At 35.6% G+C, this 27,700-nt stretch overlaps 4 protein-coding genes and 1 non-coding gene across 5 annotated transcripts; 2 read left to right on the plus strand and 3 right to left on the minus strand.

Moving 5' to 3' along the window:
- Positions 1-1,322: 1,322 nt before the first annotated feature.
- LOC136806278 (mediator of RNA polymerase II transcription subunit 1.1-like) lies at positions 1,323-3,644 on the plus strand. Its single transcript, XM_067062836.1, has 3 exons — positions 1,323-1,667; positions 2,272-3,030; positions 3,485-3,644. The coding sequence occupies exons 1-3, from the start codon at positions 1,514-1,516 to the stop codon at positions 3,553-3,555; spliced, it is 984 nt and encodes a 327-aa protein (XP_066918937.1). The 5' UTR covers positions 1,323-1,513; the 3' UTR covers positions 3,556-3,644.
- A 1,876-nt stretch (positions 3,645-5,520) lies between these two features.
- On the plus strand, positions 5,521-5,592 carry Trnad-guc (transfer RNA aspartic acid (anticodon GUC)). Its single transcript has one exon. It is a non-coding gene; the product is annotated as a tRNA-Asp (tRNA).
- A 7,832-nt stretch (positions 5,593-13,424) lies between these two features.
- On the minus strand, positions 13,425-15,156 carry LOC136806312 (THAP domain-containing protein 2-like). Its single transcript, XM_067062866.1, has 4 exons — positions 14,861-15,156; positions 14,533-14,657; positions 13,817-14,001; positions 13,425-13,593 (listed from the first exon to the last, which is right to left on the minus strand). The coding sequence occupies exons 1-4, from the start codon at positions 15,081-15,083 to the stop codon at positions 13,425-13,427; spliced, it is 702 nt and encodes a 233-aa protein (XP_066918967.1). The 5' UTR covers positions 15,084-15,156.
- A 1,768-nt stretch (positions 15,157-16,924) lies between these two features.
- LOC136806313 (uncharacterized) lies at positions 16,925-19,787 on the minus strand. Its single transcript, XM_067062867.1, has 3 exons — positions 19,701-19,787; positions 17,738-18,539; positions 16,925-17,284 (listed from the first exon to the last, which is right to left on the minus strand). The coding sequence occupies exons 1-3, from the start codon at positions 19,785-19,787 to the stop codon at positions 17,088-17,090; spliced, it is 1,086 nt and encodes a 361-aa protein (XP_066918968.1). The 3' UTR covers positions 16,925-17,087.
- Positions 19,788-20,880: 1,093 nt separating this feature from the next.
- On the minus strand, positions 20,881-26,650 carry LOC136806315 (flagellar attachment zone protein 1-like). Its single transcript, XM_067062868.1, has 2 exons — positions 25,447-26,650; positions 20,881-22,255 (listed from the first exon to the last, which is right to left on the minus strand). The coding sequence occupies exons 1-2, from the start codon at positions 26,509-26,511 to the stop codon at positions 21,074-21,076; spliced, it is 2,247 nt and encodes a 748-aa protein (XP_066918969.1). The 5' UTR covers positions 26,512-26,650; the 3' UTR covers positions 20,881-21,073.
- Between the last annotated feature and the right edge of the window lie 1,050 nt (positions 26,651-27,700).

The following is a 27,700-nucleotide window of genomic DNA, read 5'->3' on the forward strand; positions in this document are numbered from 1 at the left end:
ATTTGGTTTCGTTCACTTTAAGGTGTAAACAAGAAGGTTATCGCGAATTTGAAGCAACCTTTTTAAGTGCACAAACTGAAAGAGCTATAGGCGAATGGTTATAAAAGTCAAGTATCGTTAAATATCAATATTTTTAAGAAACCCTTTCTAACATGTTTATGGTTCTACCTTTGTCATTTACTTTACATTAAATAGCTAAGACCCACAGACCCGGGGCTACGAGACAGGGGTTAGCAAAGACCGTCAAAAGATACCAATCAGAGAAGTGAGACTGGGGTTGGAACTTTCCAATTTTGGAATATCACGTTTTTTATTTAAGAACAACTATGTAAGATCATAAAGGCTTCGATGGTCAAAATATTAAGAACAAGTTAAGAACATTTTAAGGTTCAAAATTCAAAAGGTTAAGAACATCCAAAGGCTAAAGCAATTTTGGATGTTCTTATCATGGAAAAACGTGTACCACCCATGCAGCCTCATTTCAAATTACTCATTCCTTAGAAGATCTCATGGGGGCCGTCCATATAGTACGTACGCAAAACTTTTCCAAATATTTGACACCCCCTCCCCCCTTGTACGCAGAGAACAATAGAAATGACGTCATTTAAACAATAGACGTACGCTTTCGCTAAATCCCCCTCGCCCCCTTCACTGCGTACGTACTATATGGATGGGCCCATGAAAAAAATTTTGTAAAGAATAATAATAATTGCAATGTAAATAAAGTTTTGCCAATAAGTTCTAGAGTAGAGGAAAGGTAAGTTATCGTTAGAATAAGCCATTTAAAATAGATGAACTTCAATGAATTTGAAGTAGAAAAGGATGTTTTAGTTTGACGGATACACGTTTTTTTTTATAAGAACGTCAAAAATTTTCGAAGCCTTCGGATGTTCTTAGTTTCTTGGATTTGAAGCCTAAAAATGTTCTAAAAATGTTCTTATTTTCAGCTTTTTTTGAGCAATTTTGATGTTATTTCTTAAGAAAATGCATATGTTTTTAAGTCTCCAAAGCCTTAGAATTTTCTTAGAATGTTCTTAAATTTTTAGGCCTTGAAGCCTTATGTTCTTATATAGTTTGTTCTTATAAAAAAAAACGTGTAATAACTACTGATCGAAAATACAACAGTGACAATAACAATGTTTTGTATATGATTATAAATTTTATCACTTCAGGAAACTTTCACTTTTTGAGAACAATTTTTTAGAAATATTTTTAAGAAAGAAAAAAAATGACCATTCTAACAGTATTTAAAAACAAAAGAAACACCATAGGACTGATATTCTCTACGGAATGGCCAATCAATTTTCAACTTTTAACCAAACCGCGATAAACTTTTTGTGTCCAATTTCTTTTTTTTTTTAATTAGGGAAGCGTTGGGACCTGAAAACTTATAAAGGATATAGAAAGTGTGTCCGAGAAAAGTATTCGATAAACAAATTTGAGTTGTAAAATCAGCCTTACCAAAAGTTATTGTTTATTTTACGTAATCTGAAATAGGTTTTTATTGGTAACAATGAGAGGTGGTTGGTCTGTAACCAAACTTTTGAGTTCCATATGTGCTATCACGGCCTTTATTTTAGTTGGAATCGGCGCCCCTTTACTTGGTATTGGACTAATGGCGGATATAAATACAGTAAAAACAAACCCTGACTGTCTTCCGAGTTTAGGTGAGTGATTTTTATTTAAATCTAAAAAAAAATGGAGAAATTCCTTTAGAATCGGGAGATACTAAAGCCCTCTTAAAAAATATGTCAATAGGGCAAAACCACGAAAATTAATTCCCGCGAAATGCGATTTTTCGAATTTTTTTTTTCGATGGCGAAAATTAGTTCCCGTTAAATTTATTTCTTGAGTAAGATTGCAATAAGAATGAAGGCGATTCTGCTTTTTTAAAACGAAATAGCCAGTACCCCCTATGTTTTGAGAGAAATTTCCACTGTTCTGGTGTTGTGTTTAGTGTCCGGAGAGTCGACTAATATTTTTCCCGGGGTGGAAACAAATTCAGCGGTCAGAGCAAGGTTTTTCGCCTGAGACAAAAAATCGATTTTACACAACAAACTAACACATATTCTTGAAATTCTGGTGAATTATACAAAACTTTGAGACGGTAAAGCTCTTTACATACTTCACTGAGAAAGAAGGATTTTTATACTGAACAAATTGTAACGGGTTCGAGAGAGTTAGAAATGGTAATGTATCGTAATGATTTCAACTCATCCTCTATTGTTCGAGTTAAACTTAAAGATACTCTTTTGCACTTTTCCATTATAGGAGAATGTCAGTATATCAAGAATCCATCAGATATCGAATCAAAACATAGCAAAATCAAAAACGGGGGAATATGTCTTGGTGTCGCCGTTTTACTTCTTATGCTGACAGGGGTTTGCTCTTCGTGTGATAAGAGAGAGCGACAACACCCTCCGTCTGTAGTGGTCTATCAGAAGAAAGATAGAAACCAATCCAAGACAAAGAATGGATCAAAAGAGTCTTTAAAGCTAGAGACCAATCCTTTATTGACAAGACATTTGGATGTACATCCAACTCAGCAGAGACCAGTATCCTACCATTTCCCGCCACCAGAAGCCTATCCACCCCAAGTGAATGGGCGGCCCGTGTCTTCATTCCCTGCTTATGCTCAGTACATCTACGTCCCTATTGCAGAACCACCTACAGACCCGACATCAGCTGGAAGTAACATAAGCCATGGGAGTAACCAGACATCTACATCGGCTGAAGGAGTACCTCCACCTTTAGGACCTGTATTCCCACCAACTTTCCAACACCAGCCACCGTACCTATATCAGTCATCGTCATGTCAGAGTCCAGCACCAACTATACTTTTGCCTTACCCTATCAGTCAGTTACCCCCTCTCAGCCCTGGGACACCGTCACCCCTTGTCAAACACATCTCTTTCACTCAAGACAATCCTCCGACCTCACCAAGAGATAACACAGAAAGCGTTGATGAAGGAATACCCATAGTAACAAATTTCCAAACAACCAGGCTCGACAATGTTGGTTGCAATGCAGGTAAGCCATTGCTAGGCTATTCCAACCTCATCTCCAGGCCTTATTGTGGATGATATCAACCCTGAGATCGGAGGTGAGGCTTGAGCTTGAAATTCTATTAGATTCAATAGCCTGTAGTTTATAGTATTTGTAATCCTTTAATTGTTATTTTGGACCCTTTAAGATGGGCAAGACAAGAGTAAAAGGCTACTCTCAGATAATATGTAGGGTCCACGAACGAAGTGCCTTCTCCTTTTTCTGAGAAGGTCCTTGAAACTTGTTTACAGACAAAACATCGTTTCATCCCTGTCCTCGTCATTTAAATAAAAAATCGAAAAAGTACATAAAAAGATGGCATAAGTAAGGAATTAGTCAATATTCATCTGTCCCGCTTTTTTCTAAGAATATCAGGTTCAATTTGAAGACAAGTAAATTTTTGGTTCAATCTTCAATTTTTCATTTTTCATTTCTCAAGAACCAAAAACCAGAGAAGTAACATTCTCCGCACACCCACCACCAAATTATGAGGATGCAGCAAAGATATAATTCATGAATAATCTACCACACAAAACACCTTGTAGCTTGTACTGGCCAACCGTGTGATTTTGGTCTCATGTTTGGAACAGTGTGCTGCAAAAAAACCTCAAACTCAAAATGGTTTGCTCAATCAAAACGCACCGTCTTAAGGAGGGAGTTTTGCAAAATCTGGAAATCTGGTTCATACGGATTTTAATTTCAAATCACAGCGAAAAAAAACAAAGAAACTCAAACTCAAGTCTAAACTTTGAGGCTGTAAACGAACAAAAGAATTTGTAATTGTACATTTTATATGCATAAAACTATATTAAATGGTACATATTTCATTTTTTTTTCATTATGTAAAAATATCTTTATGTTGAATATTTTTTTTTAAGCCATAAATGATTTATTCATTGATTTTCAAATGAAAATTGTTTCTGAAATTGGAAAACTAATTTCTTCTAATGTTTTTCAGTCGAAAACCTTTTGTCAAATCGAAAAATTTTAAATCGAAAATTTTCTAAATCTAAACCTTTGCATCAAATACTTTTTCAATTTAAAACCTTTCATCAAATATTTCTTAAATCAAAAATCATTCGTCAAATATTTTTCAAATCGAAAATCTTACATTGAATATTTTTCAAATCGAAAATCTTACATTGAATATTTTTCAAATCGAAAATCTTTCGTCGAATTTCTTTCAAATCGAAAATCTTTCGTCGAATTTCTTTCAAATCAAAAATCTTCCATCAAATATTTTCTAATTCGTCAAGTATTTTTTAAATCGGAAAGTTTTCATCAAATCTTTTCCAAATCAAAAATATTTCATCAAATATTTTTCAATCCGTCAAATATTTTTTGAATGGAAAAGCTTTCGTCAAATATTTTTCAAATCGAAAACCTTTCATTAAATCTCTTCCAAATCAAAAATATTTCATAAAATATTTCTTAATTCGTCAAATATTTTTTTAATCGAAAAGTTTTCGTCAAATATTTTTCAAATCGAAAATTTTTCATCAAATCTTTTCCAAATCAAAAATCTTTCATCAAATATTTTTAATTCGTCAAATATTTTTTAATTCGAAAAGCTTTCGTCAAATATGACAGTTGCGAGTACAATATGGAGATATTTCACTCGTTCCGGATTTTCCGTATATTTTCTTCGCCTAAAGGCTCGGAAAATATCATACGGAAAAATCTCGGAACTCGTAAATTATTTCTCATATTGTACTGTCCGATAACTGGTTTACCGGTTGCCCAAAAAATGCACTTTTTGTGTTGGAAAAAACCGCAGGGCACTTTTATAGAAAAGTGACGTTAGATTGCTGCTACCGCTACAATGCAACAACGTCTTTTCGTCAATTTATATTTTGTACACGTAAAAAACAAGATATATTGTACTCTTTTTAACCAATCAGATTGCAGATATTTTTGGAATGGCTGATAATTTCTAAATCAAAAATATATCATCAAATATTTTTTAATTCGTCAAAATTCTTTCGTCGAGTGTTCGTGTCATAAAACTTTGAAATAGATGAAATACTGTAAAACAAAACAATACAGAAATCGAAAAATTAGTCGATCATAGGGAGCGTTTTAAATGAAATTTCAATCTCAGCCAACTCGAATTGCACACCAATCGACGCAGAATTTCATGTTGATTAAAAAAATACAATAAAAACCAAAAGGTTTCTGTATAAAAAATAATGAAGGTATTTTGACCCATCTACGACTCATAGTCGGTAACGAATACCCGAGGGTAGAGGTAATCATCCTGGGGTTAGGAATATACTCCCCCGGAACATCAGTAGACCCCCTTATAATAAGCCACAGTCGACCTAATTCAAAAAAACCTAAAAGATTTCGTATTTTCTTATAAAAACAATGAAATTTAATCGTTTTCACGTCACGTTGTTTTGACAATCAACAGTGAAATGTTAAGATATGATATTATCAGCGGTTTATAGACTCAACTACTCTATCTTGTTGACATCCTCGGTAGTATAGTGGTAAGTATCCCCGCCTGTCACGCGGGAGACCGGGGTTCGATTCCCCGCCGGGGAGGATGTATTTTCCCTCCAGAGATCAAAATAAAAAATATTTCTAGTACAAAACCAAATAAACCAGCCGAGGCTGGAAGGTCAGCCATAGAGCTTAGCTAGATAGCTTTAATAAGTGGGTTAACAGATGTAAGAGATGTACTGAAACAGAGTAGACTAAAAATGTTGAATAATGTACAAATTGTGAAACATTTGATAACTTGATTTAAAATTATTTAAAACAAGCCTGAGAGCTCCTCCACCCCCCCCCCCCCCACGAGAAGCTCAAAGTATACTTCTCTTTAGCATTGTAGCACTGTTTCTATGACATCAAACAATTAAGCTATAGTTCATTACTATAAAATAAAAGAGAAACATAGTGTAATTAAACTTTTTGTTAATTTCATTCCAGTCAGTTATGATACATTTTTTCTGTTGGATGTAGACAATCAGAGACAATATCCATTATCTGACCAAAGTGTTATTTATACTAGAAAAAAATAAGAAAATTGCCAAAACGTCAGTACCAAAATAAAGATATCCATCAAATATACATAGAAACTGTGCTTTTTGTTTTACTTGATAAAACTCCAATAACACTTTAAACCAACAAGCTACAAACTTTAAGTCACAAAGCGCAAACTCCAGAAAAACACAATTTGCATAAAAAATTCCGGAGAATCTCATTGTCATGAACAGATTTTCTACAAAAACCCTATTTTTGGGCCTAATTTGGCAAAATGACAAAATCTTGAAAAACACAATTTGCATCCAGTCTGCGTAAAATTTTTTTGTAGTTTAGTACCGTCAAGTTACACAACATGCACACAACCATCTTGAAGAGTTTGCTGGTCGCAAATGATAATCGAAAGCAAAACTTAAAATTCATAGCTATGCGAGGAAGCTCATTTTCCCCCCGTTTTGCTTTAAACTCGCTTTTGATTGGTCTATGAATTCGGGTGATTGCTTTACCGCCTTGGCGGAATAAACACACGACCATAATAAATAAATTCAACAGGGCAGCGGAGTAGCAATTAATTTCAACTGGGAGTCCTCTCTTCTGTGCCAAGCACTGGCAGTGTTTTTTAAACTTTAAAACAATGTTAAATGAAGACCAGATGGATCTGTTTGTTATGGCTGTGCAAGTTGTGATGAGAGTGTTTTTCATAACTTTCTGCAGTCCGCTTTCTGCGAGTCTGATAAGAGATATGTATAAACTGTTATCGCCATTTATTCCATTCCATCATTCAGTCAAAACGTGCGCCAAGGTTAGAAAAGGTTAGAAAAACACAATCTGCGTCCGGAACTGCGTGAAAAATAGTTTGATCAATTTCAACAAGAACTGTTTATATTAATATTAATATAATTGATCAAATTCCAAAGACCATTTGTCATAATTTTGCAAGTCCAATAATAGGAGATGTGATGTCATTATTTGGTTCCCGTCATCTGACTGACCCTGATTTACGGTCAGCAGGTAGAGTTGGAGAGTCGGAAAGCTTTTCGGCTGCTTTGCTGGATTTCCACTGTCGACCTCTGCACGCTCTGTGTTTACAAGTTTTCAAATCGAAGTAGCGAGCCGCATGCTAATGGAGTAAACCGAAAACCAGTATATCCACGGTTTCTCAATTTCTTAATTCGGATCAGTTCACACGGATTCCCTTTCAACAAGATGCAGCTGCTTCTTAAAAGAAAAATATTTTCGACCGACAGACCGAATAGACCTTTTCGCCTTTGCGTCCGCCATATTGAATTGTATGCAAAAATTATGGTTGCCGAATTGCCGTGGTGAAATTCCCTTAGAAAGTATGCAAAACATATGCAAGTTTACACAAAGATTAAAAAGACAACAAAGCATCTTATAAATAAATATTATAATCATTAGAACAATAAAAGATGGAATTTCTTAATCCAAAAGGAAATATTTACAGAACAACAAAAGCCTTTTAGGAATTTGTTCTTAAAGACATTGCATATTCTGTTTTCATGCCATTAAAAAATTTCACGAAGACGGAGTACACACATCAAACTTTCAAAACACGCAAACTGAAAGCAGTAATTATGACGTCACACTTCATCAATGTTTTGATTTGATCATTTGGCGGCTCTATTCCCAGGAGAATAATTTGCCGTCAGCCGAATAAGGATTGTTTTTTACCTTCGTGGGTGATTTTTCAGTTTGAGTTTATGTCTAATGTTATGGTTTTTTGAAGTGCTTGTTCTAAGAGATGAGTGAATATAATTGTTTTTAGTTTTCAAAAGAAGCAAATTTAATCTTTCTTCTACAAGATTACACTTTAATATAATGCCAATTATGCATGTAAGTTTTTATTTAATACTTTCTTTTTGCATATGTTTTGCATACTTTCTAAGGGAATTTCACCACGGCAATTCGGCAACCATAATTTTTGCATACAATTCAATATGGCGGACGCAAAGGCGAAAAGGTCTATGACCACCACTTTTTAAAGTAGAAATGACGGGAACCAAACAATTTTTTGCGATTCGCCTTATCAAACAAACACGTCCAAACCAAGTCCAAAAAAGCACGATTGCATCCAGTCTTTATCAAATTTAGACAGTAGCTGTACTTTTGTAAACTTTATCAAATTCCAATAACATTATAACACCATCAATCCCACCTAGAGGGAAACAAGAAAAATATGTTTTTATTGCAAAAACTAATAAAAAGCAGCAATAAAAAGTATATATCAGAAAATTCAACATTTAAACAAAAACTTGAGCAAAAGGCTTCAAACCTTCAAAAGATGTAGAAAAAAAATCCCCTTGATGAAAATCATGTGTTTGATTTGCCGAGTTAAAAAAATAAATGACAGAAATAGAAGCTTGCAACAGATTTACACTGGAAATACTTTGGCACAACACTGACTTATCACATCTGACTTATTGAGCCGCCATCTCGAAACACCACATTATGATCTGTAAAAACAACGCACGCTAAAAGTACCCAAAAAGTTAACCCGATATCGGAAGAAAGTTTAAAAATCAAAGTGAGATCGGGAAATCGGATTTTTTTTTTGCCGTCTTATGGAAGAAGAAGTAGTAGAAGAAGAAAATCTTACCTATTTGAATGCTCAGCTTAGGCTGACCAACAAAGAGATCGGTGTCATATTTTCAGAGTTTAAACTGTTTGAGCGTTTTAAGCCAGCTTCAACATCTAAAGGACTTTTAGTGCGTTCAGCTGCAGTTTAATCGACGTGCGACGCCGGGTACCGGCTAGTGTGTGTTATTACAGCAGGCAGGCATTAAAACACACAGCTGAGAGACAGAGCGGCCCTCCATCAGCCATTTTCAACAATATCCTATGAGGGGTTGGGTTTGCTGGTTGGGTTTGGGGGTTGGGTTATAGGGTTACAAACTAGTTCTGCTAGCTAATGTGGCCAGGGTCTTTTCCTCCTTCATCTAGTTGCCAACACATGTAGTTGTCAATATTATTTCCATCCATGACAAAAGCTCTTTTCTTGCATTGTCACGCCTCTCAACTCGTTAAAAATGCCACTACCTCTATCTCTTTCCAATCTCCACACTCTGATGGGGGGGGGCGTACGGGACTTCCAAAAACCGATAAACCGCGCAAAAATAGCTCTTTCACCGATAAACCGACAAAATTTATCCTCTTCGCCGACACCGACTTTTTACTCTTGGTCTTGCTTTAAAAAAGGTCTGTAGCTCTTAATAAAGTAGACTGCATGTATCCCCGAATTTTTTGTAGCAAAACTAACCCATAATCCCCAATGCATGCTGGCAGGAATTCAAATTTTTGGAGGCGCAACCATGGTTTGCGCCGACGGAAAATTTTTCAGTTTTCTAGCTTTCGTTTAGGCTAAAAACGCCCTTTTTAGACACTTTTTTCCGAAAATAAGCCGGCTTAGTGAATCAATACTATTCAATACGGGTTTCTGCATTTATTATGTTGGTTGCCCTCGATGGAGAAAACTTTTGTATTTTCTCAACCCTCCATGCGAGCGAAGTGAGCGAGAAAAAATAGATGGACTTATTTGTGCCGAGATTTGTGCAAGTTACTTGTCCACGATTTTAAACTCAAAAATCATAATCTCTAAAATCGTGTTTGAAAAAAGCATCTTTTGAGGCCCTAAAAGTATTACTGGACTGAACTATTTTATTTTCTGCTGGTCATATATACACAGTAGAGTGGTGGGTAGGTCAAGGCTGGGGAGGCAAAAGTAGAATTTTTGCTGAAGGCGTCGCCTAGGCATATTCTGGCGCCCCCTTTTTGGTCGCATTAGTATACCGAAATATGTTTAACTTGAACTTTTGGTAATTTTAGAAACATTTAGGAAATGCAAGTGAAGCGAGCAAGAAAAATTTGCGACATTGTTTAGCGAGATGAATTGCGTAAAGTCAATCAGAGTATAATGATACTAAAATGCGAGCGAAGCGAGCACAAAATTTTCGACTAGAAAAGGAACAAAATACGATCCTTGAGGAACTATTATTGGTTATGCCTGTTCTAAAAAATCCAATGTAAAAAGTTGGGTCGTTTGACCCGAGCGAAGCGAGGGAAAATTTTTTTCAAAATAGAGCTTAAATTTGATCAAAAGTTTAGTAAAAGGGCGCCTTAAAGGGAAAGGGGCGCTAAAGTTACATACTAAAGAGCAAATACGAAAGAAAACTTTCTTCTTTTGGCGCCCCTTCAAAAAGCCTCCACTGGGAGGGAGAAGTTGCCCCCCTGCCACCACGCTACTGGATGTAAACAATTTTTTCCATCAGAGCTTTTACTAATGGGCTACTGCTGAACATATGTTATTTAGTTAGGTCACTCCTGGTGTTTTCTGCGAGCGAAGCGAGCAAAGAAAATTTTACTTATTGATTTTCGATCATTTATGCACAAGGATAATCGATTCTCAGAAACCTGATAATCACCGAAAAACCGCTATTTTTGGATTTTTTTCACCGATAAACCGAACAAAAACAGCTCAATCACCGACACCGTGATGTTTTCCCTTCACCGATAAACCGACATATTTCGAGCTCTTCACCGATAAACCGACAAAAAAAAGGGCCGAAACCGACAAACCGCGCAAAACCGCTTTCCCGTACGCCCCCCACTCTGATTTGCTACACAACTCTTCTGCCACAACTCATCACCCATGTTTTTCTTTCCAATCTCCACATTCTGTTTTGCTACACAACTCTTCTGCCACAACTCATCACCAATGTTTCTCTTTCCAATCTCCACACTCTGATTTGCTACACAACTCATCACCCATGTTTCTCTTTCCAATCTCCACACTCTTCTGCCACAACACATCACCCATGTTTCTCTTTCCAATCTCCACACTCTGTTTTGCTACACAACTCTTCTGCCACAACTCATCACCCATGTTTCTCTTTCCAATCTCCACACTCTGGTTTGCTACACAACTCTTCTGCCACAACTCATCACCCATGTTTCTCTTACCAATCTCCACACTCTGTTTTGCTACACAACTCTTCTGCCACAACTCATCACCCATGTTTCTCTTTCCAATCTCCACACTCTGGTTTGCTACACAACTCTTCTGCCACAACTCATCACCCATGTTTCTCTTACCAATCTCCACACTCTAATTTGCTACACAACTCTTCTGCCACAACTCATCACTCATGTTTCTCTTTCCAATCTCCACACTCTGATTTGCTACACAACTCTTCTACCACAACTCATCACCCATGTTTCTCTTTCCAATCTCCACACTCTTCTGCCACAACACATCACCCATGTTTCTCTTTCCAATCTCCACACTCTGTTTTGCTACACAACTCTTCTGCCACAACTCATCACCCATGTTTCTCTTTCCAATCTCCACACTCTTCTGTCACAACACATCACCCATGTTTCTCTTTCCAATCTCCACACTCTGTTTTGCTACACAACTCTTCTGCCACAACTCATCACCCATGTTTCTCTTTCCAATGTCCACACTCTGGTTTGCTACACAACTCTTCTGCCATAATTTACTACCTCTGTCTCTTTTACCAATTTCTACACTCCGATTTTTTCTATATATTTCCTATAAATTTCAGATCCACAACTCTACTAATCTACAAGTCTATCCTCTGAGGTGACCTCCTTAAAATAACTCTACAATCCTTCCAAAAGCTGTCCTAATCACAAACATCTGTGAACACATATCATGGCAAAATTCGCGTTGCCATGCGTGGCAAAGTCGTTACGCAATCAGTGTAACGGTACTGCTCTGCATGGCATACAATAAAACTTTCTGGATTATTTAGACCGGTGATATCTGAGGTCTGCTGCATTTTCGGAACAGATACTTACTCTTTTCTAGATTTTTCGAAATGCTTAGATAATAGCTTTCTCTTAGATTTTACTCCAAAGTTCTCTTTCCTGGAAAAAAAGAATAGATATTTTGAAAAATTCCACCGCTTGCTGCTCCTGACAGTGCATGGAAAAATTTGCGCTGCATTATTATCCATTTTAAGGTAAAAATGGTCAATTGTTTTCATTTTATACACCCTTAAAGTACACGACGACTTTAGGAAGCCTCAAAAACACGTGTGTTTCACAAGGGAAGGGGGGGGTACTTAGACAAATGGAGAGAACGGGTACAGGATGTAAAGACACCCTTAAGGGTGCCTTTTTTGACCTTGAAAGTCCTTCTAAGAGCCGTAAAAATTACAATATCACACCCTAAAGTTTCCTATTTTCAAAAAATCGGGCGGCATTTTTTGCAAACCTAGTATCCCCCGGAGCTTCCTCCAGGTGTTGATTACATTGGATCCTACTTTTAAAAGCTAGGAGATTGGGTGAGGAAAGTCACCATATTTTCTGCGTCATGGTATTCATATCTAACTGCTAGTGTGCCTTAGCCACACACAGTGTCAGACAAAAGCATGAAATACTGTTCTTTTTTCCACCCGAGCACTGATAGCCTGAAAAGGGAACCTAATCAAATAAACATCATGTGTCATCCTTTAAGTTTTTATTCAACCGCATAGTTTTTTTAGATTAGAGATAATTTCAGATGATGTAAAGATATAACAATGAAAATATCCTGAAAACGAGATGTATTCAGAGTTGGAATCAAATAATTTCACATTGTTGACAATTTTGTAACGTATGTGTCGTTTCCAGTGTAGACAATGCCTTGGATTGTGAAGCCCAGGCGGTTAAACATCCATTTAGAGACTCCATTTTAACCGAATATTGTGTGCCCACTTGCTCTGAGACATGATGTTTGATCACAGGTTGCTCCGCCACATTTGAGACAAGTTTTCAAGAGTTTTTTCAATTAACTTTCGAAGACGAGCAAAACTTTGTCTTTTGTGAAGTTGAATGGTCTCCTGGTGGCACGAAAGGCGAGTGGTTCTTCGTCATCTTTAGAATCGTTAACCTCCTCTTGACTTGGATCAAAGTTAAGGTCAACCTTTTCTCTCTTCTTCAACCAAAAGTCCTCTTCACTAGAATAGAAAGAGTTCAATTCATCAGTACAAAGCTTCTTACCTATTCTTAACTTAAAACGCACACAGACTATTAAAGATGGATTATTCGTTGTACTTGCAACTTTTTTCGTTGGTGTCACTGTTACTTACTACAGTATCTGATGAAAAAGAAAGATTTATTGCAACTCTTTTCGTTGGTGTGACTGTTACTTACTATCTGATGAAAAAGAAAGATTTATTTACCATGTATTACATTTGATTTGACTTTAAAAAAGCCATCTGAAGAACAATTTGTAGCATCCAGAAGTGTCAAAATTAGTCAAAACTATCTGCTATCTGAAAAAAGATACAGCCTTTTTTTATAAGAAAAACTTCTATTAAAAATATCAGAGCGAGATTTTAGAATTAGAACAATAGGACTATTATTGTTTAGAACAATAGAAAAATAAGAACAATGCTCATCCTCAGCCAAAGTACACTATTCTTATAAAAAAAGCGTGTATTGAACGATGCAAGTATTACCTGATGGAAGCTCCCAAATTTTTCTTCGTTCTGGTCCGCGTTTTGATCATCCTTTTCGTGTGTCCGATAAAACTTTCTATGAAGAAGTGGTGGTAAATAGTTTTGGGATCCACTCTGGAACTTGTCTCAGATTTAAATGCTATTGATTAATGTTATTTCTACACCCGGTATTAACACTTAAAAATCTAGCTCCTTTGTAAATTTCTTATTTTTCAATCATCCATTCAAACTGCCAAATCTCACCGAGGCACAAATTTAGATTTCGTTCTCTATTCAACAAAAGATTTGATTCAACTCACCGAACGATTGATGGCAAGGAAGGTAAACCTAGCAAATCAGCCATCGTTTCAAGTGCTGTTGTGTTGAATATGGTATTTAGTTCCTCTGATGTAACGTTTTCTTCGCGTGTTTGAGTTCCAACATCACTGGTCTGGATGGGCGGTTGAACATGATCTGTTTGCGATTGTGCCGATCGATTCTTTTTCTAAAATAAGGAAAAAAGGATCAAGCAATATATCATATTAATCAACTTCTGATATGTCTATTTCCTTATAATGCATCTTTATTGGCAAAATCTACTCACAATTTGTGTTCTCAAATTGGTCTGAGTACTTCTCTTATGCACGAGTGTTTCTTGCCATTCAATAACAGGGCTAAGTGAAGGTGACAAAAGTTGACCTGATGGAGGTATTGGCGCAGATTCTTGCAAATCTGGAGGTTGTGGAGACTCTGTAGGTTCATTCAACAAGTCTTTAACAATGTAAATTAAAAATGATCTACTTTAGTCCTGAACCCAGTTGGCACACAACGTTGTTTTAGCGTCCATCTAACGTTATATGGAGGTTGTGTACGTTAAATGAACATTGACATAACTTTGTGTGCCGGCTGGGAAAACCCCACTTTTATTTAGACCCACTGCAGTTATTATACAAGATCTTAGAGTAACGTTGTTTCCTCGAAATTATCAAACGATATTCTAATGTTGATTTTTGGGAAATATGTATAATCTACTTACTTGTCGTTCCCTGATCTTTGTCATAATATTTGGTCTCTTTACCGCTTGTTTCGAAGACGAGAATGGGAAAATGTCTGGTACGGCAGTGGTAATTAGTTTTCGTTGCTTTAACTTCATGCCTCTTTCTAAAATGATTGACAGATATTATTTTCTTAGGAAGAAACACTTGCATATGCTTTTAAGTTGAGCTTAGCTATTTTCACCGGCCATGATTATTTGGGTAATTTCCCAGTTGAAACATACGTAGTTCTAGTGTGTAGATTAAAGGCTGATAATGATACAGATGAAGAAGTAAGCTTTTCAGCAAGGGTAAGGTATGTATACGTACCTTTCATGAATCTTCTTTGAAGATCCACTGACTTGTCAAACATTTCTGCACTAAAATGACTTTCACATAAAATAACCTTCTTCGGGAGAGGGTCTTCTCTTTTTGTTTTCAAACGATTGACCCATTCTTTTGCTAAAGTATTATCTTTGGGCAGACCAAAGAAAGTAACATCATAGTTTTTCTTTTGATTTCTCATACAACCAACTGCAGCACACGAAGACATCTTATGCTTTCATTTAATGTAACTTAGATGATGTATTTTTGACAAATCTCAGCCCTAATCGAAATGATTTTTCAAGCTCAACGAAGACTATGAATTTAACAACACCTCGTCATCCTTCCACTTTTCCATAAAACGAGGTAGATTGATAAACGAAAAATAATTTCTTCTCTACTGGACACAAATGTTTCCCTCTTTTTTTATCTAATTCGTGAGGTCACAAACCAATAAAAAATACGTTTGAAAAAAAGATGGCTATTGTTGATTTTCTTTCTCTATTTGTCAAACAAAAGGTGCTCCATAATCTCCTTATGAGAAACTTTTAGAGGAAAAGATTTTCGTAAATGTTTTTATGAGCGTATTAATATGAAAAAATAACTGGAGAATCCCTTTTTAATTTAATATTTGATGGATCTTTTTGTATATTTGAAAGTTGAAACAAATTTGAAGTCTTGATCCAACATCATGTCTTCAATGACTTATTGGGTAGGTGGTATGAGAGGTATGAGTGAATGAACTGAGTGAGAAGTGATTCAATATTTATATAAAAATATTGATGATGTCATCATAAATGTACTTGAAATGGTTTGGAAATAATATATGTACAAGAAATGGTTTGGATCTAGCAAAATGGTAGCAAAAATGTAAACAAAAACTAGTCTGCAAACATCCTTAATGAAAATGGTAGACAAATTAACCCTTTAAGTGCCGATGTCGTATATATACGACATGGGCTATATAGGAGGGCGAAGCCCTCCTGTAATGCCCAGTTTGAGTTAGAAATCGTTATTTTTGGTCGAACTCGTAGGAATTAGATTGTCCTTTATGGTCAAGCAAAAAAAAATTCAAAAGTGAGTCTTTCCAGCGAAATTTTAAGCAAAAAAGTCAAAAAAATGCAAAAAATTGACAAAAATTCACTTTTTTGAGATTCTGACCGTTTTTTGACTATTTTTGGTCAACGAGTGATCCAAGAACCTCCAAATTTGGCCCTGTTTTACTTTATTCTGTCTTCTAGTGAATTGATTTGAAATTTTACCACTGGTCACCTTTTCATCAGTTCAGTCAGGTCCGCGCAGCGGGCCTGACTGCTTTAATTCCCTAACCTACCCCCCCCCCTTGGCCGCCGCTCACCACGCCCTTCCTAAATCGGGCGGCGCCGAAGGCGCCCAAAAGAAAGAATAGACTCTAAGCTATCCAACGAGCTATATACGAGCTTCTAATTCCTTCTAGATCAGGAAATATAAGCCCTTAAAGTTTGAACTAGCGATTTTTTAAAAAAAACTTAGAAAAAAGGACCCTGGCACTCAAAGGGTTAAAGAGAAGTTTAAAAGTAAAATTATTCTTTATTTTTAGTGCTTTTTATTTAGCTCAAGTTTTATAAATTTTTATCTGGTTATTCAACACCCTTAAGGGTGTCTTTTTGGAACATAGCACAAGAAGAAGACAAAAATGATATTGAAGAGCTGCTTGAAAGATATCGGCAGCTGTGACATCAAACCAACACTTTACTATAAAATTGGGTTTAAACATGAGCATAATGCGCCCGATAAAGGTGACAACATTTCAACCAACATTTGAAAAAAAAGAAACTGAAAACTAAAAACGTTGAATGAAAATCTAGTCTGATAAGCAACAAAATTTTTTATCAAATGTTTGATGCCGAACAAACGTCACGAACGTTTTCTTCTTCTTCTATGAATTTTTCTTTATTTTGAAAATGTTACATTTGCACAAACCGGTCTAATATTTCATCAAAGTGGCATGTTGGATGAAATGTTGGACCGGTTTTCCCTGGTCTTTGTTGCTACCTTTCCGTCAACATGAAATGAACGATAAGGTACATACAAAATGTTCAAACTCCAAATTCAATATTATAAAATCGTTATAAAAGTGCTCCTAATCTCCAAAAACATCCCAGTTTTCATTAAACAAATAGCACGGTATTTCCTTCAATTAATAATCCAAGTACATTCAAAATTCAATGTTTGAAATCGTCGCCAAGTGTCTCTAATTTTCATTGTCAGAATCCAATCTATTATCAGTCAATCTCCAAACATCCCAGTTTTCATCAGGTTTAACACAAGCACTGGCTTCTTCTTCTTCTTGTTCACTGTTAGATTCACCTTCTTCAAATTGTCCTTGGAATTCCAGCGCTTCCCAATAGTTGGGTGGATGCAGAAGTTGATCGTAACCTGGCGGCACATCTGGAAAATACGATAATAATAACCTCGAAATTTGAAAATACGGTTCCCCTGAAGTAATGAATTTGAAAGAATCTCCTGTCAGACCCAATCTTAATCTAATTAGACTATGGCATCACTGTGACCTAGTTCCCTCTGTACTTATACATTCTACCATTATCCGATTAAGCTCCTGTTTTCGATCTAATCCGTAAATAACGCTTTTCTGGCATCTTCGGTGAAAAGCGTGGAAATAGCCCTTTAGAACTACTATTCATCACAGTGTAATGGCGTTCTTATATCGTTCTTATATGGCGTCATAGCTGAGTCTGATTGTAGAAAATTCTCATGGGTATTAAACACACATGGAGAGACCAGTGCCTGGAAACAGCGCTTGTTAAAGGATCGCCTAAATTCTTGATATGATATTCCGGGGGCGGGGCAGTTAGGAATAATCAATGGTGAAAAAATTGGTACCGTTCCAGTCAGTCTTTGAAGTCTTCTTCGATTTTCTTTTTTGACGATTTTTAGATTGGCTCGAATTATTAGTCGATGCAACTGATGACATTCCTGCGATAGAACTTTCTGCAGTTGAGATCACCTGGCTTGAAGGTGAAGGAATACTTTTGATAGGTGTGTCACTTCTTGGGGATGAAGTTATAATTTCATATGAAGGTGGTCTTGGATTAGTTTGTGATGAGGTAATGGAGAATGGCGCAGAAACAGTAGAGGATGATGCAGAAATAGTTAAGGATGGTGCAGAGACAGTCGAGGATGGTTCATGATTGCTCAAAGGTTGCTCAGAGCCAGTAAATGATGGAAGTTGAGGAGCAGGTGAGGATGGTTGTGCACCAGGAATTCGGTAGTCGGTATGCTGTGATTCTTGTGAGGCGGTCGAATAAACTTTATGGGAAGACTCAGAAGGTGTTCGCTCACCATCTTGGGTAGGAGAGGTTGTTTTCTTTCTTGCTCCACTTAATCTCTGCAGATAAGAAGCTTCTGTTGATTGAACATTTCTAGAATCATCGTCCTCACGAGAAGAAATACTTTGTACATTCGGAGATTGCAGTGTCGGCCCTTCACCTGTTAGAAGATGGTTTCTAGCAGCTTCTCTTCTGGCGTTACTCAACTTTAACCATTTGTCAGCTTCATCGCGTGCTTGTTCTTGACGTTGGAGTTGTTCAGCCTTTTCTTCGTTCGTAGGATGTACCTTGGCCCATACATATATTTTATTATTTATGATTTCTGATTTTTTTTTGTGCTGAATGCAGGGTTGCCACTATTTTGTTTTGATCAAAATTTAGGAGAATTTAGTAGATTTTAGGTGATTTTCAACTATTTTTTTAGGAGAAACTGAAAATTACGGGGAAAAAATTTAGGAGTTTTGAGGAGATTTTCACACTTTTTAAAAGAATTTTAGGATTTTTGAGGAGAAAATTCTACAAAATTTTCATAACTTCCAATGTTCTTAAAGACCTTTATTAAGCATACAGAGTGAAATGCTTTTGTCAACAATCATGTATGCCATGAATAGGATCATTAGCAATGAAAATTTGATAATCAGAATAAATTAAATTTTTGAAAACTTGGTAAAATATTTTTAAGCAGATTTTAGGAGAAAGTATTCAAAGATTCAATTTCCTAAGGAGATTTTAGGAGATTTTAGGAGACTTTTCAAAATTGTTGTTCAGCCTTTTCTTCGTTCGTAGGATGTACCTTGGCCAACACATATATTTTATTATTTATGACTCTGATTTTTTTTTTTGCTGAATGGCTTTTAAACTCAAAGTGTCTCTAGTTCTAAAAAAACATTCTCTTATGACAGTGGCCTCAAAAAATTAATTTTTCCAATCAATTTTTGAAAATGTTATTTTATGCAAAAACAAATCCTTCAGTTAAAGGTTTTGTTTTTAAATAAGAGTAATATCGTTTGCTTAATCATCAATTTGAATTCACAAGCTTTTTAACATTGGATTGACACAGATGTGGAGCAAGATTGGTCAGAAAGAGGAAAGGAAAAACTTTTTTTTCCTTTTACCAGCATAATATAACAATAGGCAGACACTGTCCTGATATGAAATATGTGCCTGATATAAAAACGGGAACACTTAAGTAAAAATAAAACCTTTAATTTCTAATCTCATAGCAGCTCAAATTCATTACATGTCACAAAGGATATTGGTGAATGTGCATTTCTTACACAGCGAGGGCCTTTATAGTGCATACATGCCAGTAGGGAGTAATCAAAATCTGCTTGGAGATCAGCTAATTTGCAGCTAATCATTAATAATAATTATTGAAATAATTCTGCCAGCCTAATGGTCGAGGCAATGAATACTCGGGTAGTATTTAAGGACAGGTGTTGTAAAAAAGGGGGTTACTTACCCCGGACGTTTTATCCCCGATGAGACAGTATATCAAAAATAACTAACAAACCAACATAAGAGACAGATTCCATTGAAGCCTTAACAATTTCATCCAATGAAACCAAAATCATATCGTCTGTCCCAACCAATAGATATTGCATTATTCTTTTAAATTGACATTTTATGTATTTTTATTGCTAAAATGAAAGAAAGAAAGTAAGAGGTCAGTAAACACTACATTTCACTATCATTTGGATAATTATTGTGAAGGAATTTGAGAAATTGTGAACCCTTTCTTATCACATTATCGACAACAATGAATGGTGCTTGTAAAAGAATCATGAATCATGCCTTGCGGCACGTCTATTATCCGTAAATATCTAATAAGCTTAGTTTGAAGACAGTAAAAAGTTTATTATTTCTTTAAATATTTGAAATTAAGACTTCGGATTCATGAAACAGATGAAATAACAGTTTTAAAAGAATACATTTAACAATTCAACCTTTATATAATAACAATTTGGCCCGGGGGGGGGGTACTAGAGTTGGCGGATGAAGGACATCTGCGGATGGGGCCCTCAAAAGCCGACCCTTAGAGAGACTGATTTTTGCTGAAAAGGTGACCGGGAGGTGACCCTTAGAGAGACTTTTTCTGAATAATGTTTTTCGATTTTTGAAACATTGCCTACCCTTAGAGACTTTTTTACAATTTCTTCACTCTAAATCAAAAGTTCTTTCTAGAAATCGTGAATTTTCCGACCCTTAGAGGGACTACTGTTTATATTTCTGATTTTTGCGACCCTTAGAGAGACTTTGAAAGGTGAAAAACCGACCCTTACCGTCCGTATACCCAGCACCCATTTTTGCCAAAGCACCCGGGCAATTTGGAAGACTTGCATTTCAATTTTGCATTGATATTGTGAATTCTTTTTTACATTTTAACTATTGCATAAAAATCCCATTATATACACATATATTCCAACGAAATAAATAACTGTACTGTATAATATACAAAATAATTTAGGGTCAATAAGGTTTATTTTTAATTATAAAAACTAGTTAACGTTGATTACTCTCTGAATGAGTTAAAAATGACACGATGAAGTTTGGTTTTTCTCTTAGTGCAGATCGGGTAGATTTTTCACTAAACAATATAACTAGAGACAGTTCTCGTCGTTGCAAACGTCTGGTTAATACGCTTGAAATAAATAACTTAGTCTGATAAGGAACATATTAGGCAGAGGAGCGACAATCATGGAATGTGACGCCCTGAAAAGATATTTTATCCCTCAAAAGACCCCTAAAGACCATATTATCGACTTAATTGAGAAGTTTACTAAACACCTATTGCAGAGCTGCTAATCAACCTGAAAATTAATTATTTTTGAAATTATTTCAACCAAAATTTCACGTCAAAAGCCTTTAGGAACGTGAAGACAACATTTTTTTATTCTTTCATAACAAATGCCAGATAGATTAGCCAATCGCCTTGCACAGTTGCAACCTCTCTATTGTCTCGAAATCCCCACGTGGCTTCTGTATGTCGAACCAAGATGGTCGTTTTCGTATTATCTGAAGGATGAAGAATTTTGACGCATTTCAGATTCATGAAACATCTCCAACCTAAATCAGAAGGCTTAATGTAATCTTGGATTCTGAAGGAACGATAAACAAGATTTGTCAAAGGTTGTCGATCGCAAATAATCTTGAAGATTAAGACATCTTTGGTTAAGAAACTGGTTTCGATTTTGTCGAATAAGGTTTTGTACCATCTAGCATAATTTGATGATTTCTCAGTTTCAAAAACCATTTTGGAACCAAGTGTTATGATGAGAGACAAGTCAGATGACATTTGGCTTGAGCTCAAAAAGCCATTTTTCAAATTTTCATTCTCCTGTTGTAAGCTTTCGATTTCAAGCTTTAAGCGACAATTACTGTTTTCTTTTTTGTTTAAAGTTTCATTCAATCTTTTATTCTCAATCCTCAAAATCTCAAGCTCGTTGTCATTCTCGAATGAGCCCTCCTCATTTTGTTTGCCACCGTTACTTTTCTTGACTTCATTTTTCATTTTTCCAAGTTCAGCTTCGAATTTCGTTCTCTCAACTCCAGACGCACTGTCCACAAACTCCGCTTGACTTTCCTTCAATAAGACATTCTCCTTTTCCAGAAATTCCTTCTCAGCTTTAAGTATTTTCAAGTTCTCCTCAACTTTCAATTTCTCATTTTTAAGAACTTTCAACGAATCACCGTACTGTTTCTCAGCTTTCAGTAACAAATTCTCAGAACGTAATTTCAGAATCTCATTTTCACTTTGCATTTGATCCTTGACCAACTCCAGCTGCTTTAATTCACTATCTTTTCTCAAATTTTCGTTTTCGAGTTTCAATTTCTCAAGTTCGTTCTTAATCTTCAAGTTCTTCAATTCTTCTTTATAAACGTAAAGTTGATTAATGCTTTCAGCCGTCCTAGAATCCCATTTATCAGACCCATCTGAATTCAAATCTTTTCGAAAACAAGCTGCATTCAAAATATGTTCCTTGGTCACATCTTCCCGGACCCCTGCAGCATTGCAAGGATCAGCCACCAGTCTTTGACTGTGAGCATTATGCATCGCTGTAAACAATGTCCTAGTCAAAGTTTATTTATTTACCATTCTTCTATACGCATTTCTTTGTGTCTATATTTCATGGATAAATTTTTATCCACCACTATCTACTGTTTATGAGTCAATCAAATCCATTTTATATCCTAATAAAGTGAGGCCTAAAACGAACAAAAAAAGAATAATGCATGACGGGGTCGAAAACCACGTCTTTGGAAAACAGAATCTAATTATATTTGAAGGGGGATGGTTTTTCGGTTCGAATTTCAGCTCCTTCCAATATTTCATTCGGCTTATTACAGATAGCCAAGCCGGCTGACCGTGAACCCCGAGAAAATATGCTCATACAAATTCACTTTGAAACTCTGATAGTATTTTTTTCTAAGGTTTTTGAGCGGCATGGATATCTTTTCACTAGTTTAAATACGACGGTCGTGTAAAGTCACGTGACACAGATTGAAGTCGGCGAAGCCAATCTAAAAATGCGCAATGCTCACAGTGGAAGAATAACCAAATACTGCATACACGCTTTCTTTATTTATAATTATAAGAATACATTTTATAAGACTGTCCATGATGAAAATGGCTAAAAAATTAAGAATAATGCTAAGAATATCACCATCATGGAATTTTGCTACTCAAGCTATGAATACCATTTTTAGAACATTTTCAATTATAAATCGTCAATTAGCCCCAAGTAAGGCTCACTCCTTTCCCAAAAATGGCATTTTATCCTTTAGACGTATATGTACTAAATCTAGTCTGAGTCTAAGCAGATATTCAATAAGTTTTCGTTGGTTATTGGGATTATTAACCCTCGGTGATGTATATATGATGAATATTACATCACCTCGGGTTAATAAATCTCAATAACCAAGTTTTACCTATTGAATATCTGCTTAAAGTCATATACGGTCCTAGTGTGAAGCTTATAAAAACTTTTCAAATCTGTATTCGCGGGTTCGCGAAAATCGTTGAAAATTATTGACACAGCATAAATTCTTTGTAAACATGTCGCGACGTTTGTTTATCATCCTAGCCGGCTAAAGTAATTTGAAAAACAAAACAGATTCTGAAAGAATTTTTTAGCCAGTGGGAATAAAAATAACGGACCAATCGCGATGGGGGTTTATATTCCCATGTTTTTTATGGCTGGGGATTTAAATTCCATTTTTTTAAGCTAAAAATTCAGTGGTGATGGAAAAAATAGCACAACATTTTGCAGTGAGGTTTTGCTTATCTGATTATTTTCAGCGGAGGCAAAAATTAGATATGATAATCTTCCCCTAGGGACGATATTTTTGGCCAATTTTTCCAGTTGAATAAATCAGAAATTGAAGTATAAGTGAATTCCAGCAATGAGTATATTGCAGTTGGTTAAAAAAGGTTTATTGTCTATATGGTGGTGCTTACACGACAAAAGTTCCTTTTATTATCCAGTTTACCCAGGACCAACACTCCATCTAGTTCAGTCAACCAATCACTCGTTGATCTATTGATTGACCAATAATCATTGTCATTAACATTTTCATTTATTTTTTGGAATTTTCTATGTTACTTTTTGAGCATCTATAAAATATAAAATAAATGATATTTATGTAAACAAACATACTAAGGATCAACCTGTAGAGGTCAATCATAAAATGAATCGATTCTCTACTTTAATCGGATTAATTTTCACGACTTTGAATTTTGCGAGATAAATATTTTGATTTTAGACTTTAAATATAATATTCCCTTGGGTTTATCTATGCCAGTAAGCTATCTCAGAGGATTGAACGTTATTAATGTCACGAAAGATTAAAAACCACGTAAACAAAAAAATTAAATATCGCAAGAATTAATTTTTAAGTATTGTTGGCTTTTTGGAAATGGATAAAATGGTCAACAAAAACCCTAGTTGATTGAAAGAATGGAATAATTAGGAATTATCAAAGATCAATTGACAGATTTTAAACATTACAAAATAAATTCCCATTTTTGGGAATTAGCCCCCAGAAATTTCGACAACTCAAATTTGGCCATTTCATTTTATATTGTACGAACATTTCCAGGTCTAGATTTGAGCTCGATAAAAGATGTTTTTTCTTCATTTTTCCAGGGGGTCAAAATTATTTTAAAATTTCCAGAGGTTACAATACTAATTTTAGTTAGTCTACCGACACTTTATGGTATGAAAAGTAATTTTTTAAGGTTTTTTTTTTGCAAATTTACCATTTTCCAGGGGGTATCCACACATTTCCAAGAAATGTTTTTTGATTTTTAATGGAATGGTCAAATGAATAATGAATTAAAAATAAAATCAAGCGTAAACCAACGTTATGCCCATGTAGAAATTGTAAAGTCTACATTGAGATGTCAGACTTATTGAAGAAAACACCCTTCTCGCAGACCTGGTAGAATTTTTTCAGCCAGTGGGGGTAAAAAAAACGAACTGAAACTTGATGGGGATTGGTATTCCCATATTTATTATAACCGGGGACTTAGATTTATTTGTATGCAATTCAGTGGGGATAGGAAAAATAGCATAATATTTAGTAAGGATAGCTTTCATCATGAATATAACCATAACTTTCCATAAGGGACGGTATTTTGGCCATTTTGTTCAAGCAAAAAGGGTTCCCAGTGGGTCTGTGAGAAGGGGGTTTCAAGATGTAACAAAAACCCAGCATAATACAAAAATACTATATTAAAGTATAATTAAGATTCAAATTTACCCTACAAATTACATGAAAATTACTTTCACTCTCATATAAAACATTTCAGTTATACAAAATAATTCTCCTCCTACAAATCTTATGAATACATTACCCGGGGTCCACTTTGTCTGTACACAGACCCAGTATCTACGGCTAATTTAAAAATCTATTGCCGTAGAGGGACTATTGTCATTGTCTTTTCTCATTTGAGATTTTTCAAACCGACCGCTGCGATGGAGTGCTGGTGAAAGAGGGGAGACGATGAGAGAAGTTATGCTATTTATAAATCATACTTCATCGCAGAGGTCTCCATACGGGAATTTTTTATCAAACAGACAATGCGCACAGAGTGTGAGACCTGAAGCTTATTGATAGACTGGATGGCGCGATTAAGTGACCCAGTAGCATATGTTAAAAAAGCTTAGGCGGACTGCAAAACAGTTCAGTTAGAAGTTAGAAGTAGACTCTAATCTAATAAGTCCCCGAAAATAAAAAAATATGACAATTGAAAAATTATTTTACCTCGACAAGTACCACGCACACAATATTATCATATCCACATACAAAAAAATCATTATCACTTTCAAAAAACCAATTGCCGTGGTGGTCGTTTTTCTTTAAAGTTAAGGATTTGAGATTATCAGTCGGGTGCAGAACTTTAGCTTTCTCTATATCATGCCAATTCGCGATGAAGTCACGCATATGTATATGAAGACCAGTTCCATTAGGCCATACTTTCCGAGATGTATCGGTGAAAATATAGGTTTTGCCTGTTGAACAAGGTACTTCTAAACTTCTTAATGCTTTGTACATATTTGCATGATGCGGATAAGGAATTTGTTTGACTAGCACTTGAGCGGCAAATTTTACCAAATCGATTTTACCCATATTTTCAAAATTAGGTGCTACTGTATATAGGTTCACCATTTCTTTCAGCTTCTCTTCCGTTTCATGAAACTTGTTTGTCATTATTTCCAGTTCATCCTTCATCACTTTGTTCTCAACTGTCAATTTTTGAGGTGAACCGCCCTCTTTTATTTTGTCAGCTTTCAAAAGTTCATATTTTGTTTCCATTTCACGCTTTTCTTCTCGGCACTTCAAAATATCCTTTGAAAGTTTTTCCATCTCGAGGTTAATTTCATTTCCACTGCTTCGCTTTAATTCTTCATTTTTTGCTTTTAAAGCTTTCACATCTTGCTCCAATGTCATTTTCTCCGCAATCAAGACATCCTTTTCAATACCAAATTGTTTCTCAGCTTTCAGTAGAGCATTCTCTGATCTTAATTTTAAAATTTCGTTTTCATTACGTAACTGGTTAATTTCATTTTCAAGCTTTAATTTAAGATCCTTAATTTCATTTTCCTTTTTCAAATTGTAATTTTCAAGTCTCAATTTTCCCATGTCGTTTTGCATTTTCAAATGTTTGATTTCTTCTTTAAGCAGGTTAGCTTCATTACCGTTGGAGTTCGTATCCTTATGTAAATCTCCACGAGCTCCGGCAGCATTTTGTGGATCAAGTATCCTTTCGCTGTGGGCATTGTTCATTCTCCAATCATCAACGTCAATCTTTTTTTGTGATGCCATCGTTACATTTACTTGAAATCCAACAAAAACAGAATTTTATCTATATGAAATGACATGACAAAATAGTTATGGTACAAATAATAAAACCATGGACACATCTAACCAACAGACAAAGCAGATAACATGAAAGTAGGTCAAATACAGGAACGAAAGGAATCTAGTTACAAAGGAATCTAGTTACATTTACATTCAGGTTTCAAACTGCTAAATTTACCAATAAAGAAAAACTCACATCACTATCTGTAATAGTAATCACTGCTTAACCCTTTAAGTGTCAATATCGAGTATATTGGACATGGACTATATAGGAGGGCGAGGTCTAACTCGTAGGAATTGGATTGTGCTTCATGGTCAAGCAAATAAAAAAATTCAAAAATGCAAAAGCGAGATTTTAAGCCAAAATCAAAAAAATACAAAGGAACCAAGGAACAAGTGTGCAAGATTTCAGCCAAATTCGACCATTTTTGAAATCTCCAGCCTGCCCTAAAGTTTTGAAGTGACAGACAGACACACATGGACTGATACACATAGACTGACAGACTTATCTGATATTCCGATGGCGGATTAACGGCCACCCACACGCTAAAGCTCTAAAGGAGCGGGCCAATTTTCCATCGGAGAGGAATAATAATCGGCCTTTGATGTGCCGCATCCCCAGTCAGGGTCAACTACCCTTGCACTTAAAGCTAAAAATATTTCGGTTGGACCTGCCAATCCCTAAAAACGAGGGATGGGTTACCAGACCTCCCGCAGCAAAACCCTTGACGCAGTCTTGCAAAGTTCCGTAATGTAAACTTTCCAGATGTTGAATTTTTTTCCTTCAGTGTTTAGCGTATCGGATGAAAATTTCACCATCTGTCAGATAACTGACAGACGGACATTCTCAGATTCTAGCTCAACTGAAATTGAAAATACCTCTTCAACTCTATATTCGACGGCGGATCGAGACAAAAATAAAATTAGATGCTAGAATAAATTCCTAACATTTTTAAATCCAAAGTTGAAATCAACCCATTGATTGTAGTGAGTATTCAAGACATTTGTTCATTCATTCATTTATTCATTCATTCATTGGATTGATTAGTGTTTTTTTTTTTTGTTTCATTCATTATTTTTTCGATCTATAAATAAAAGAATGAATAAAACTACAGAAAATTAATTTTAGGTTTAGTTTTGTAACCCTAAAATT

Source organism: Clytia hemisphaerica, unplaced genomic scaffold (genome assembly GCF_902728285.1).
Source record: "Clytia hemisphaerica strain Z4C2 unplaced genomic scaffold, Clytia hemisphaerica genome assembly, whole genome shotgun sequence".
NCBI classification, from domain to species: Eukaryota; Metazoa; Cnidaria; class Hydrozoa; order Leptothecata; family Clytiidae; genus Clytia; species Clytia hemisphaerica.

Bases quoted from the DNA above. Each gene is read 5' to 3' on its own strand.
- LOC136806278 (XM_067062836.1), top strand. From the start codon at position 1,514: ATGAGAGGTGGTTGGTCTGTAACCAAACTTTTGAGTTCCATATGTGCT. The intron at 1,668-2,271 runs GTGAGTGATTTT...TTTCCATTATAG, and splicing joins TGACTGTCTTCCGAGTTTAG to GAGAATGTCAGTATATCAAG. The intron at 3,031-3,484 runs GTAAGCCATTGC...TCATTTCTCAAG, and splicing joins CAATGTTGGTTGCAATGCAG to AACCAAAAACCAGAGAAGTA.
- LOC136806312 (XM_067062866.1), bottom strand. From the start codon at position 15,083: ATGTCTTCGTGTGCTGCAGTTGGTTGTATGAGAAATCAAAAGAAAAAC. The intron at 14,658-14,860 runs GTACGTATACAT...CAATCATTTTAG, and splicing joins TCAAAGAAGATTCATGAAAG to AAAGAGGCATGAAGTTAAAG. The intron at 13,594-13,816 runs GTGAGTTGAATC...ACTTCTTCATAG, and splicing joins TCCTTGCCATCAATCGTTCG to AAAGTTTTATCGGACACACG.
- LOC136806313 (XM_067062867.1), bottom strand. From the start codon at position 19,787: ATGCAATATCTATTGGTTGGGACAGACGATATGATTTTGGTTTCATTG. The intron at 18,540-19,700 runs GTTGGTTTGTTA...AAAACAAAATAG, and splicing joins CAATGGAATCTGTCTCTTAT to TGGCAACCCTGCATTCAGCA. The intron at 17,285-17,737 runs GTACCAATTTTT...CGTATTTTCCAG, and splicing joins TTCAAAGACTGACTGGAACG to ATGTGCCGCCAGGTTACGAT.
- LOC136806315 (XM_067062868.1), bottom strand. From the start codon at position 26,511: ATGGCATCACAAAAAAAGATTGACGTTGATGATTGGAGAATGAACAAT. The intron at 22,256-25,446 runs AAATAATTTTTC...TAAACTTTGACT, and splicing joins GCGTGGTACTTGTCGAGGTA to AGGACATTGTTTACAGCGAT.